The 13740-nt window shown below is 34.6% G+C and overlaps 1 protein-coding gene across 1 annotated transcript; it reads right to left on the reverse strand.

Moving 5' to 3' along the window:
- Positions 1-249: 249 nt before the first annotated feature.
- On the reverse strand, positions 250-12256 carry LOC107919947 (uncharacterized). The gene is made up of 4 exons (XM_016849400.2): positions 12189-12256; positions 11523-11606; positions 1214-1322; positions 250-609 (listed from the first exon to the last, which is right to left on the reverse strand). The coding sequence occupies exons 1-4, from the start codon at positions 12201-12203 to the stop codon at positions 383-385; spliced, it is 435 nt and encodes a 144-aa protein (XP_016704889.2). The 5' UTR covers positions 12204-12256; the 3' UTR covers positions 250-382.
- Positions 12257-13740: the final 1484 nt, after the last annotated feature.

Consider the following 13740-nt stretch of genomic DNA (forward strand, 5'->3'; position numbering starts at 1 on the left):
TTAGATTAAATATAAAAATATCAATAAAATAAGATATTATAATGAAGTTACTTAAATGAAATAAGGACTTAAATCATAACCACTTAAAATATAAGATTTGAATATCTATTCCCATGTGAAATATCAACATTGATTATTTAAGCTGCTAATGAATATTCTCTTTTCTAAGTCAAAATTACAATTCATGTTTTTCTTCTTTCAACTCAAATAAAAATAAAATGTTGAAAACAAAACAATTAAATAAAAAAATAGAATAATTAGTTGACATGAGATTATTATTAAATATATGCAAATATGCAAGTAGACTATTACAAAATTGGGTGTAGTTTTTGATCAACTAATTAGTTGATCCTACTGCAGGTTCTAACTATAATCTGCTTAACTAACATACAAACATAAGGCACTCTAATACTTTTTTACACATAAAATATCCGAAACTCACACCTGAATTCTGATTCAGAGCACATACAGTGTCAACTACATGTTGATCAATATCATTCTTATTCGCTGCTACAATGCCTCCCACCTGCGTTTGTAGAGGTAGGAGCCAACCATTATGTGCCTTCTGCAAATTGTTCTTGGACCGCAATCTAGTGTAGTTGGTTTTTCCTGTTCCATTTCCACTAGTCAAAACATAAAAGAACTATATTAAGGTAACTCCATCAGCTTACATAGTAAATTATAGCTCGCATGTTTCAAAGGTATGATTCAATCAGTGGGGATTCTGGTAAAATAACAGTCGTTGAGAAGGCAAATTGATGATAAATTAGATAGGAGCAGAGAATATATACTATATTTTATCTGAACAAATGTTCCTTTCTTCAAATATATTGGAATGAATAATGATTAATTTGCATCATCAACGCTAGTGAAAATCCATAAAGAAATAAAATGATAGTTAGAATGAAGCATGAGTTATTGATGAGAAATTACAATAAAGAGTAGTTTTGGAGTGAATTAGTTTATGCTAGAAATAAATAATATTTTGCTAGATATGGTAATCAGTATATCCCTTTGACACATTTAGATGTTTATATCATGTTGTATTTTAATTGTTTTTCTTATATATCGTACCCTAAATTATCAAATATAATGTTTACTACAATGTTGCAGAGCACTGAATAGTGGAAAAGAAAGAAGGGAAGAAATACATTTTCTACTAATTTTCTTCCTATCAGGCCATGGTGGATGGTTTAGACAAACTAGAGGTTACCTTGTGTCTGTGCATTAGATTTGGCGACCTTTTCTCTCCACCCTTTCTGACGAGCTCTTATTTCGCACATTGCTGTTAATTTCATTTGAGCCGACAGTGCTTCTTCAGCCTTCTCTGTAATATCCTGAATTAGGGCTTAATTGGAATAGTGGTTTCGTGACCACAAATTCGAGATAGAAATAATTATTTTACAATGAGTTTGATGTTTATGATATGATTGCATGATTGTGTGAAAATTTCGTGATGAAATTCTATGCCTAAAATGCTTAAATTGAAAGTAGGGACTAAATCGAATAAGTTGCAAAACTTGCATTCTAGAAGTTTTTAGTATGAAATTGTTTTGGAATATTAATGAGGAGGTCTTAAATAGCAATTTGACCAATTTTAAGTTCATGGACAAAATTAGGACATGGAAGGAATTTTTGGAAAGTTTAGTAGTAAGGGTATTTTGGTCATTTAGTTATTAAAATGAATTAAAAACAAAATTAAAAGCCAATTTTTGTCCATCTTCTTCATTAGGCCGAAATTTCAAGGGTTCTCCATAGCTAGGGTTTGTTTCAAGCTTCCAAGCTCCATAGTAAGTGATTCCAAGCCCCGTTTTTAATGTTCTTTACGTTTTTGGAATCCCGAAAGCTCGATTAAGCTTATGCTAGCAATAATTCAACATAGGGTTTATATTTGGAAAAATACCCATAGGTGAAATTTGTGTATTTTGATGTTTTATGATAGAATATGGGGTTTTAAATTATGTTAGACAACTTGTGCTACTCGGTTTTTAGTGAAAACGAGTAAAAGGGCTTAATCGGCAAAAATACCTAAGAGTCACAAGATATGTTAGAGAGAGAATTTGGTGTTGCCATAGAAGGGAAAAGTGATCAGCATGTTATAAAACATAAGAATAAGGAATAAAGTTTAATTCCCGAGCCTAGGGGCAAAAGTGTAATTATGCAAAAGTTTAGGGGCAAAAGTGTAATTTTTTTAAAGTTCGTATTAAATGCTGTTTTGATAAATGTATGTATTAAATAAGATTAATTTGGTATTATAGATCAAGAAAAACGAGATTCAAGTCGTGATCGAGGAAAAGAAAAGATTGTGGACTAAATTGCAAAATCTTTATATTTTGGTACCAAGGTAAGTTCATGTGTAAATAATGTAGCATAAATGTTATTTTTAAGTTATTAATATTAATTATATGATATGCTGATTTTTAATCGTGAAATATTATGCTTTGTGGTTAATGTTGAGTAATATGCAAATTATGTTTACTACTTGATAAATATGAATTGCTACCGAGTATCGGTTCTGATATTCCATGGAAGACGGCAATGTGAGATCGAGGAAAAAAGTCCGTTTGAACCTTAGGAATAGATTAGGATACAAGTGACATGTCACTAGGATGGTTGAGCGTCCGAACTCGTTGAGTTGAGTCTGAGTTCACTTATAGATGCAAATGTCCGAACTCGTTGAGTTGAGTCCGAGTTCGTGAGATGTAACTAGGCATCCGAACTCGTTGAGTTGAGTCCGAGTTCATTTATGGATGCGAACGCCCGAGCTCGTTGAGTTGAGTCCGAGTTCACTTAGGGGAGGGTTACATGATTTCTTGATTACATATGTGGCACTTATGTGCAAATTATCCATGTATCCGAGTTATATTCCGATGTGTTCAACGGGTGAAATTTCTAGTTTAATGGAAGAGCACTTAAGATATAAGTGACGTTTTGGGTAAGTGTTGTGAAATGGACACTTTGGACAGGTATGTTCTTAACCCTCGGGTTGAAAATAGATACAACAACGATAAGGTGGTAAGATGATGAATGATGTTTAAAGACGTGATATATGTTTTGGTGGTACCATGCTAAAGTTGCTTGGTATATTTGTATTGTTATGTTACTTATTATTTACATATGAATTTAGTAAGCATTTATGCTTACTCCTTCCTTTTTATTCACTGTAGTTTTGAACAAGCCGGCTCAGGAATCGGGGTAGGTCAAAAGTTCGATCACGCTATCCAAAGGACTTTTATCTTGGTAAATGGCTTGTACAACTACTTAAGTATGGCATGTATAGCAATATACCTATTTTGTGTAAATAATTTTATGATATGGCCATGTTTGGTTGAGAAAATGTTTGATATTGATAAGTCATGGTGATGGCTAATTTAGGTCATGTTTGATATCATGGAAGTTTAACAGGTTATCTAGTTCATAAAAATTTATGGAAAGATGAAACTTGCCTTAAAATAGAATATTGCTGCAGCAATGACATGAATTTGAAAAATCACTAAAAATAGTATAAATAGAACTAAATGATGAGTAAGTTATAAATTTAAGCTTAATGAGTCTATTTTCATATGGATTGAACAAAACAGGAATGTAAATTATATTTTATGAGATATTTAAACTTTTGCGAAATAGGGCCAGAGTGATTTCTAGATCCCCTGTTCTAACTTTAAAAATTCATAATAAATTTTAATAAAATAATTAGTAGTTTTTATTTATATGTAAATATTCCTTATTGAGTCTAGTTTTAGTAGAAACAAACCTCATAGTCATTTAAATTTTTATAGAGATATATCTGATTCGCAATACACAGAGGTCAGAGCAGTCGAACCCTGAAACAGGGGATACTTTAATTAATAAACTGTACTAATTGGCCCAATAAAAAAATTCTAGAAAAAATTTAGTAAATAGATATATGAGTCTAGATTCAGGTAAAATTTACGGATCTTGATTTCGAGTTTCGTAACTCGAGATATGATTTTTCTTGTAACTGTGACATGAGTAGCTAGAAAGCTGTGAATGTAGAAACAAATGATTTGAAGTTCTTAAATTGATAAATTATGTTCGGTAACCCCTCAAGCTTGACTCCGGTGATGGTCTTGGGCGTGGGGTCGTTACATTTAGTGGTATCAGAGCAAGTTTAGTCGGTTCTCGGACTACGTGTTGTATGTACAGATTTTGCTATACATGCCATATGTATGAATTGTGATAGTGTGACAACTTCTGACCTTTTTAAATGATTTTTATATAGTAAATGGATCCCGATCCAGCTGTGGCAGATGAAGTAGAGAGTAATGCGCCAGCTCCGGCTGAAGGGGCAGCGCCGACTGAAAACCCACCTCCTACTGTTGGTCAGGGAGGAGGAGAAAGGGATCGGGAAGCCTTTCTCCAAATGATGAGTGCATGGTACACTGAGTTCGTTCGTACGAACCCAAATGTACGACCTCCCCCACCTCCCTCAATTCCTCAACCTATGCCTCCAATGCCTCAAGGAGTGGATATGATAAAATTTCACAGAACCCCCGTTTATAGAATTCGTAAACAAGGGGCTGAAGAATTTAGAGCAAATATTGATGATGATGTAGAGAAAGCAGAGTTCTGGCTTGAAAATTCTATCCGGGTATTTGATGAATTATCTTGTACACCTGAAGAATGTTTGAAATGTGCTACATCTTTGTTGAGAGATTCAACCTATAATTGGTGGAAGACTTTGATTTCGGTGGTACCGAAAGAGAGGGTAACCTGGGAATTCTTTCAAGAAGTGTTTCGGAAGAAATATATTAGTGAAAGATTTATTGATCAGAAATGTAAAGAGTTTCTTGAGCTGAAGCAAGATAATATGACAGTCTCAGAATATGAAAGAGAGTTTGTTCGATTGAGTAAGTATGCCAGGGAATATGTTCCTACAGAAGCCAAGATGTGCCGACGATTTGAAGACGGGCTCAACGAAGACATTAAAGTATTTGTCGGGATCCTTGAACTGAAAGAAATGGTAGTCCTAGTTGATCGAGCTTGTAAGGCTGAAGAACTACTTAAAGAGAAGAGGAAGGTAGAGGCTGAGACACGAAATTGGAAGAAAAGGCCAATGAGTAAGGCACCTTCACAGCAACCCGGAAAGTCAAGAAATATGAATCCTCGTTCCCAAGTTTCAGTTGGGCAATCATATGGAAATTTTAAGAAGCAGAATGTGGGTCCTAAATCTCAGAATACTTCTGCATCCAGTGTAGGGAACTCGAGATTTGTTAAACCCGAGTGCCGGCGGTGTGGTAGAAATAATTTTGGTCCGTGCAGAGCGCATGAATGTTTTCGATGTGGTTCTCCGGATCATTTTATTAGAGACTGCCCAGAGAGAGCTGAGAAAGAAAAATTTCAGAGTGTAAAAGCTAGTGGTGCAATCTCGAGGGGAAGGTATCGGAGAAAAGCTAGAAGTGAAACAAGCAGTAAGAATGTAGCTAGAGATGCAGCAGTTAGATCTGAGGGAAGAGCTCCGGCTAGAACTTATGCTATTAAAGCGCGTGAAGATGCTTCCTCACCCGATGTGATTACCGGTACATTTTCTCTTTATGATATTAATGTTATTGCTTTGATTGATCCTGGTTCTACTCATTCATACGTATGCATTAAACTAGTGTCTAGTATGAATATACCTGTTGAGAACACAGAATTTATGATTAGAGTGTCGAACCCGTTAGGCAAATGCGTGATAGTTGATAAAGTAAGCAAGAAATGCCCTTTAATGATTCGGGGTCATTACTTTCCGGCCGACTTGATGTTGTTGCCGTTTGATGAATTTGATGTTATTTTGGGTATGGATTGGTTGACATTGCATGATGCTATAATAAATTGCAAAGAAAAGGTTATAGAATTAAAGTGTGAAAGTGGTGAAATTCTGCGGGTTGAGCCAGACAAATCAGAGGCATTATCTAGTATGATTTCTTCGATGTTGGCTCAGAGATATTTGAGAAAGGGTTATGAAGCTTATTTGGCGTATGTAATTAATACAAGAAGTTGAAAAGAAAGTTGAATCAGTGCCGGTTGTGTGTGAATTTGCGGACGTATTTCCAGAAAAATTGCTGGGTTTGCCTCCAGTCAGGGAAGTAGAATTTGGTATTGATTTAATACCGGGAACAGCTCCGATCTCGATTGCTCCATATAGAATGGCACCAACAGAGTTGAAAGAATTAAAGTCACAGTTGCAAGAGTTGACTGATAAAGGCTTTGTGAGACCGAGTTTTTCACCTCGGGGTGCTCCTGTGTTATTTGTGAAAAACAAGGATGGTTCTATGAGATTATGTGTTGATTATCGGCAGTTAAACAAGGTGACAATCAAAAACAAGTATCCGTTGCCGAGAATTGATGATTTGTTTGATCAGCTAAAAGGAGCGACATGGTTTTCAAAGATTGACTTGAGATCTGGGTATTATCAGCTGCGAGTAAAAGAGTCAGATGTGCCTAAAACTGCTTTTAGAACAAGATTTGTTGTGGTGTTTATAGATGATATTTTAATTTATTCAAAAGATGAGACAGAGCATGCTGAGCATTTGAGGATAGTTTTGCAAACTTTGAGAGATAAGCAGCTGTATGCTAAGTTTAGTAAAAGTGAATTTTGGCTCCGGGAAGTTGGATTTTTGGGTCATATTGTTTCAAGTGATGGTATACGGGTTGATCCTAGTAAAATTTCAGCCATTGTTGATTGGAAACCACCGAAAACGTAACTGAAGTTAGAAGTTTCTTGGGGCTAGCTGGGTATTATCGGCGGTTCGTAAATGGATTTTCTATAATTGCTGCTCCTATGACTAGACTACTCCGAAAGGATGTTAAATTTGAATGGACGGAAGAATGTCAACAGAGTTTTGAAGAATTGAAAAAGTTATTAACTAAAGCACCAGTGTTGATACAACTCGAATCAGGTAAAGAATTTGTGGTGTATAGTGATGCTTCTCTAAATGGTTTGGGGTGTGTACTCATGCAAGAAGGAAAAGTGGTGGCTTATGCTTCGAGACAGTTAAAACCTCATGAGAAGAATTATCCTACTCACGATTTGGAATTGGCTGCGGTGGTATTTGCTTTGAAGATTTGGCGACATTATTTGTATGGTGAAAAGTGTCGAGTATATACCGATCACAAAAGTCTTAAACACTTGATGTCACAAAAAGACTTGAATTTGAGACAGCGAAGATGGTTGGAGTTATTGAAAGATTACGAGCTTGTTATCGATTATCATCCAAGAAAAGCGAATGTGGTTGCTGATGCTTTAAGCAGAAAGTTGTTGTTTGCTTTGAGAGTTATGAACACTCAGTTGAAAATTTCAGATGACGGTTCGATTCTAGCAGAGTTAAGAGCAAGACCGATGTTTTTACAAGAGATTTCTGAAGCTCAAAAAAATGATCAAGATTTGCTAGCCAAAAGAAAACAGTGTGAAGCTGATACGGGATCAGATTTCAGAATCGGTTCTGATGGTTGTTTGATGTTTAAAAATCGGATTTGTGTACCGAAAAATGATGAGTTGATTCAAAAGATTTTGCATGAAGCACATAATGGTTGTTTAGCGGTTCATCCGGGCAGTACGAAGATGTATAATGACTTGAAGAAAATGTACTGGTGGAGTGGAATGAAAAGAGATATTTCCGAGTTTGTATCAAAGTGCTTAGTTTGCCAACAAGTGAAAGCTGAACACCAAGTACCTTCGGGATTACTCCAGCCTATTATGGTTCCTGAATGGAAATGGGATCGGATTACTATGGATTTTATATCAGGGTTGCCGTTAACTCCAGGGAAGAAAAATGCCATCTGGGCAATAGTTGACAGACTGACTAAATCGGCTCATTTTATTCCGGTACGTACAGATTATTCTCTTAATAAGTTGGCTGAATTGTATATCCGAGAGATTTTTAGACTTCATGGGATACCTTTGTCAATCATTTCGGATAGAGATCCGAGGTTTACCTCACGGTTTTGGCAAAAGTTGCAAGAAGCATTAGGTACAAAGTTAAATTTCAGCACTGCCTTTCATCCACAAACTGATGGACAATCAGAGAGAGTAATTCAGATTCTTGAAGACATGCTCAGATGTTGTGTATTGGAATTTCAAGGTAGTTGGGAAAAGTATTTACCGTTGGTAGAATTTGCTTATAATAATAGTTATCAGACAAGTTTGAAGATGGCACCTTATGAAGCATTATATGGTCGTAAATGTCGGACGCCATTGTATTGGACTGAACTCAAGGAAAATCAGATTTATGGAGTTGATTTAATAAAAGAAACCGAAGAAAAGGTGAAAGTGATTCGAGATTGTTTGAAAGCTGCTTCAGATAGACAGAAATCTTATGCGGATTTGAAACGAAAGGAAATGGAGTTTCAAGTTGGTGATAAGGTATTTTTGAAAGTGTCTCCATGGAAGAAAGTCCTTAGATTTGGACGAAAGGGCAAGTTAAGTCCGCGTTTTATTGGACCGTATGAAATAATTGAAAAAGTTGGACCGGTAACATATCAGCTAGCGTTACCACCCGAATTAGAGAAGATTCATGATGTGTTTCACGTATCTATGTTACGTCGGTATCGTTCGGATCCTTCACATATAATTTCACCGACAGAAATTGAACTGCGACCGAATATGACTTATGAAGAAGAACCGATTAAGATTTTAGCTTGAGAAGTCAAACAACTAAGAAATAAAAGTGTTGCACTTGTAAAAGTGTTGTGGCAAAAGCATGGGGTAGAAGAGACTACATGGGAACCTGAAGAAACTATGAGAAACCAATACCCACACCTGTTTACCGGTAAGATTTTTGAGGACGAAAATCCTTAAAAGGGGGGGAGAGTTGTAATATCCTAAATTAGGGCTTAATCGGAATAGTGGTTTCGTGACCACAAATCCAAGATAAAAATAATTATTTTACAATGATTTTGATGTTTATGATATGATTGCATGATTGTGTGAAAATTTTGTGATGAAATTCTATGCCTAAAGTGCTTAAATTGAAAGTAGGGACTAAATCGAATAAGTTGCAAAACTTGCATTCTAGAAGTTTTTAGTATGAAATTGTTTTGGAATATTAATGAGGAGGTCTTACATAGCAATTTGACCAATTTTAAGTTCATGGACAAAATTAGGACATGGAAGGAATTTTTGGAAAGTTTAGTAGTAAGGGTATTTTGGTCATTTAGTTATTAAAATGAATTAAAAACAAAATTAAAAGCCAATTTTTGTCCATCTTCTTCATTAGGCCGAAATTTCAAGGGTTCTCCATAGCTAGGGTTTGTTTCAAGCTTCCAAGCTCCATAGTAAGTGATTCCACGCCCCGTTTTTAATGTTCTTTACGTTTTTGGAATCCTAGAAGCTCGATTAAGCTTATGCTAGCAATAATTCAACCTAGGTTTTATATTTGGAAAAATACCCATAGGTGAAATTTGTGTATTTTGATGTTTTATGATAGAATATGGGGTTTTAAATTATGTTAGACAACTTGTGCTACTCGGTTTTTAGTGAAAACAAGTAAAAGGGCTTAATCGGCAAAAATACCTAATAGTCACAAGTATATGTTAGAGAGAGAATTTGATGTTGCCATAGAAGGGAAAAGTGATCAGCATGTTATAAAACATAAGAATAAGGAATAAAGTTTAATTCCCGAGCCTAGGGGCAAAAGTGTAATTTTTTTAAAGTTCGTATTAAATGCTGTTTTGATAAATGTATGTATTAAATAAGATTAATTTGGTATTATAGATCAAGAAAAACGAGATTCAAGTCGTGATCGAGGAAAAGAAAAGATTGTGGACTAAATTGCAAAATCTTTATATTTTGGTACCAAGGTAAGTTCATGTGTAAATAATGTAGCATAAATGTTATTTTTAAGTTATTAATGTTAATTATATGATATGCTGTTTTTTAATCGTGAAATATTATGCTTTGTGGTTAATGTTGAGTAATATGCAAATTATGTTTACTACTTGATAAATATGAATTGCTACCGAGTATCGGTTCCGATATTCCATGGAAGACGGCAATGTGAGATCGAGGAAAAAAGCCCGTTTGAACCTTAGGAATAGATTAGGATACAAGTGACATGTCACTAGGATGGTTGAGCATCCGAACTCGTTGAGTTGAGTCCGAGTTCGTGAGATGTAACTAGGCATCCGAACTCGTTGAGTTGAGTCCGAGTTCATTTATGGATGCGAACGCCCGAGCTCGTTGAGTTGATTCCGAGTTCACTTAGGGGAGGGTTACATGATTTCTTGATTACATATGTGGCACTTATGTGCAAATTATCCATGTATCCGAGTTATATTCCGATGTGTTCAACGGGTGAAATTTCTAGTTTAATGGAAGAGCACTTAAGATATAAGTGACGTTTTGGGTAAGTGTTGTGAAATGGACACTTTGGACAGGTATGTTCTTAACCCTCGGGTTGAAAATAGATACAACAACGATAAGGTGGTAAGATGATGAATGATGTTTAAAGACGTGATATATGTTTTGGTGGTACCATGCTAAAGTTGCTTGGTATATTTGTATTGTTATGTTACTTATTATTTACATATGAGCTTACTAAGCATTTATGCTTACTCCTTCCTTTTTATTCACTGTAGTTTTGAACAAGCCGGCTCAGGAATCGGGATAGGTCGAAAGTTCGATCACGCTATCCAAAGGACTTTTATCTTGGTAAATGGCTTGTACAACTACTTAAGTATGGCATGTATAGCAATATACCTATTTTGTGTAAATAATTTTATGATATGGCCATGTTTGGTTGAGAAAATGTTTGATATTGATAAGTCATGGTGATGGCTAATTTAGGTCATGTTTGATATCATGGAATTTTAACAGGTTATCTAGTTTATAAAAATTTATGGAAAGATGAAACTTGCCTTAAAATAGAATATTGCTACAGCAATGACATGAATTTGAAAAATCACTAAAACTAGTATAAATAGAACTAAATGATGAGTAAGTTATAAATTTAAGCTTAATGAGTCTATTTTCATATGGATTGAACAAAACAGGAATGTAAATTATATTTTATGAGATATTTAAACTTTTGCGAAATAGGGCCAGAGTGATTTCTAGATCCCCTGTTCTAACTTTAAAAATTCATAATAAATTTTAATAAAATAATTAGTAGTTTTTATTTATATGTAAATATTCCTTATTGAGTCTAGTTTTAGTAGAAACAAACCTCATAGTCATTTAAATTTTTTATAGAGATATATCTGATTCACAATACACAGAGGTCAGAGCAGTCGAACCCTGAAACAGGGGATACTTTAATTAATAAACTGTACTAATTGGCCCAATAAAAAAATTCTAGAAAAAAATTAGTAAATAGATATATGAGTCTAGATTCAGGTAAAATTTACGGATCTTGATTTCGAGTTTTTTAACTCGAGATATGATTTTTCTTGTAACTGTGACACGAGTAGCTAGAAAGCTGTGAATGTAGAAACAAATGATTTGAAATTCTTAAATTGATAAATTATGTTCGGTAACCCCTCAAGCTCGACTCCGGTGATGGTCTCGGGCGTGGGGGCGTTACATTCTCCCTTACTTCTTCGCACGTCTCCATACCCGAATTGCATTTGTCTGCTTCCTTTTGATATTGTGATGCTAACTTCTTAGCCTCAAGTAAAAACAACATTTATGTAAACAATTATAACAATTAAGCATTAGTGACATACAATTAACTATTAAAATAAAATAAAACATACATATAACAAACAAATTGTTGGTCAGAACAAAGTTGTAAAAAATGAAAAAAGAAATGCAGTCAACTGGCTCACTGTAAACTTAACTGCAGACTTTGAATATGCCATAAAACATAAATAAAACCCAAAATCACCAATATCACCCTGAAATGAAATCAGTTGCTAGATGAAGGCAGTGGTTTTTGTTAATGCAATACAGAGGGTTATTACATTTAATGTTACATTCACATCAAAATTACTCTAGGATAAAAAAATACCACAACATTAATTATCAAGCAATTCCAACCAAAGCAGTTCATCCTGCATACCAAAGCCAGAGTTACTACTTTATCTTATGTAAGTGTTATTTCACAATATTAGTCATTTGCAATCAATCTTAAAATTAGAGGTGATCTAAAAGGTATAGAAAATCAAATGTAAAATTTCTTTGTATTAAGTTCCTTAGTCTCATATTCCAATAAATACATCCATCCATGACAAAGAAATAGGAAACTGACCTGTAAAGGAAGCATTGCTCAGTCCTGCATTAATTAAAGATAGAACCATAAAATTAGCTTAATTTTGCTTGGCAAAATTGCCAAAGATCGGATAATTAACATTTCCAAATACCCGATTGCCATCTTTAATAAAAATGTAAACTTGGAACTTTGCAGGGCAAGTAGCATAGAGAATGCTAATACAAAGCAACAAACATAATAGAAAGAAAGGCTAACAATAGCTTGCCATGCATGTAAGCATTCATAAAATAGGCATGAGTTTCAACTTTCAATAATTAGCTGCATAACTACCAAGCAAAACCCCATAGCCAAGGATATGGTGCTCTATTAATTAACAACAGAAACAACATTGATAAAAATGCTAAGTGAAAATAGTATGCCTTTGGAGGAAAATTCGCACGAAGAATAAATGCTTCCTAGAATTTACAAAGGAGTAATGGGTTATCATAAATTTGCAAAGCTCATCTATTGTAAATTAAAATTAGGCAATAACTAATTGAAAATTCGATGAACAAAAAAAGATGGGAAATAATAGGGTCGCTATTCTCCAAGTGTAAATAAATTGGGCAGGAAGCGCATAAAGCACTCATTTCAGATTATAGTTTACTACTACAACATGATTTTGAGGTTTGTGAAACTGATCAAATCCAATATATATGAAATAGAAACAAGTAAGGATAGCAATGTCAATAATGGCTCTTATAAACTTACATGTACTTCCAATGTTGCTTGGAAGCATAACTGCATGTCCCCTAAATTAACCTTAATAAATCAACAATCGATCTAACATTAAATGTTGTTTCACTGAATCTATAGACAAATTTTAAAGTCAATCAAGGAAAAACATACACAAAAATGATAACTATGTGACCTTTACCCTTTACAAAGCCTCGTGCAAGCCTCAATGATAAATTAAGCAGCACTTGAGAATGTAAGCCACAGAGACATGATAGGGTCAAAAGCAGGGAAAAGAAAAGTGAAAATGGAATGCGAAAGGAAGAAACTCTAAGGACTACCTTTGTTGAGCTGGAGGTAGAAGTAGAAGTAGAAGTAGAGGGTCCAGCACCAGGCATCTGTTAACCTAAACCTTGCTTAATGATTCCCTGGTGTAACTTTGGAGCTTGAGGTAACAGTAAAAATTAAGAAATCAAAGGTAAGGAGGATTGCAAATAACAAATGGTGCATGGAACATTTTGAACTTAATACCTCCCTCATAAAGAAAAACATACCCGAAAAAAAATACAGCAAATAAAGGACAATTCAAGCAACATTCTCAAAGTTCCAATCTTTTTTGTTTTTCACTTCACCCCACTATATAATTCCATCTAAATCATACAATAAAAAGAAACTTAAAAGCAATCATATTTCAATTTAGAGTTTAGAGACCGTAAACTCCAAAGAGGCAAAGACCAAATCAAAAGAGGCAAAGACTGTAAACTCCAAGTAAGTACCTGAAAAATACTCTTGATTCTTGCTTGCAAGTTGCATGTCTTGAATCCGCATTTTACAGTGCAAATCCATTGTATCTTTAATTGTTTGAATCTGTTTGAAC

The sequence above is a fragment of the Gossypium hirsutum genome, chromosome A12 (genome assembly GCF_007990345.1).
Source record: "Gossypium hirsutum isolate 1008001.06 chromosome A12, Gossypium_hirsutum_v2.1, whole genome shotgun sequence".
Lineage (NCBI taxonomy): Eukaryota > Viridiplantae > Streptophyta > Magnoliopsida > Malvales > Malvaceae > Gossypium > Gossypium hirsutum.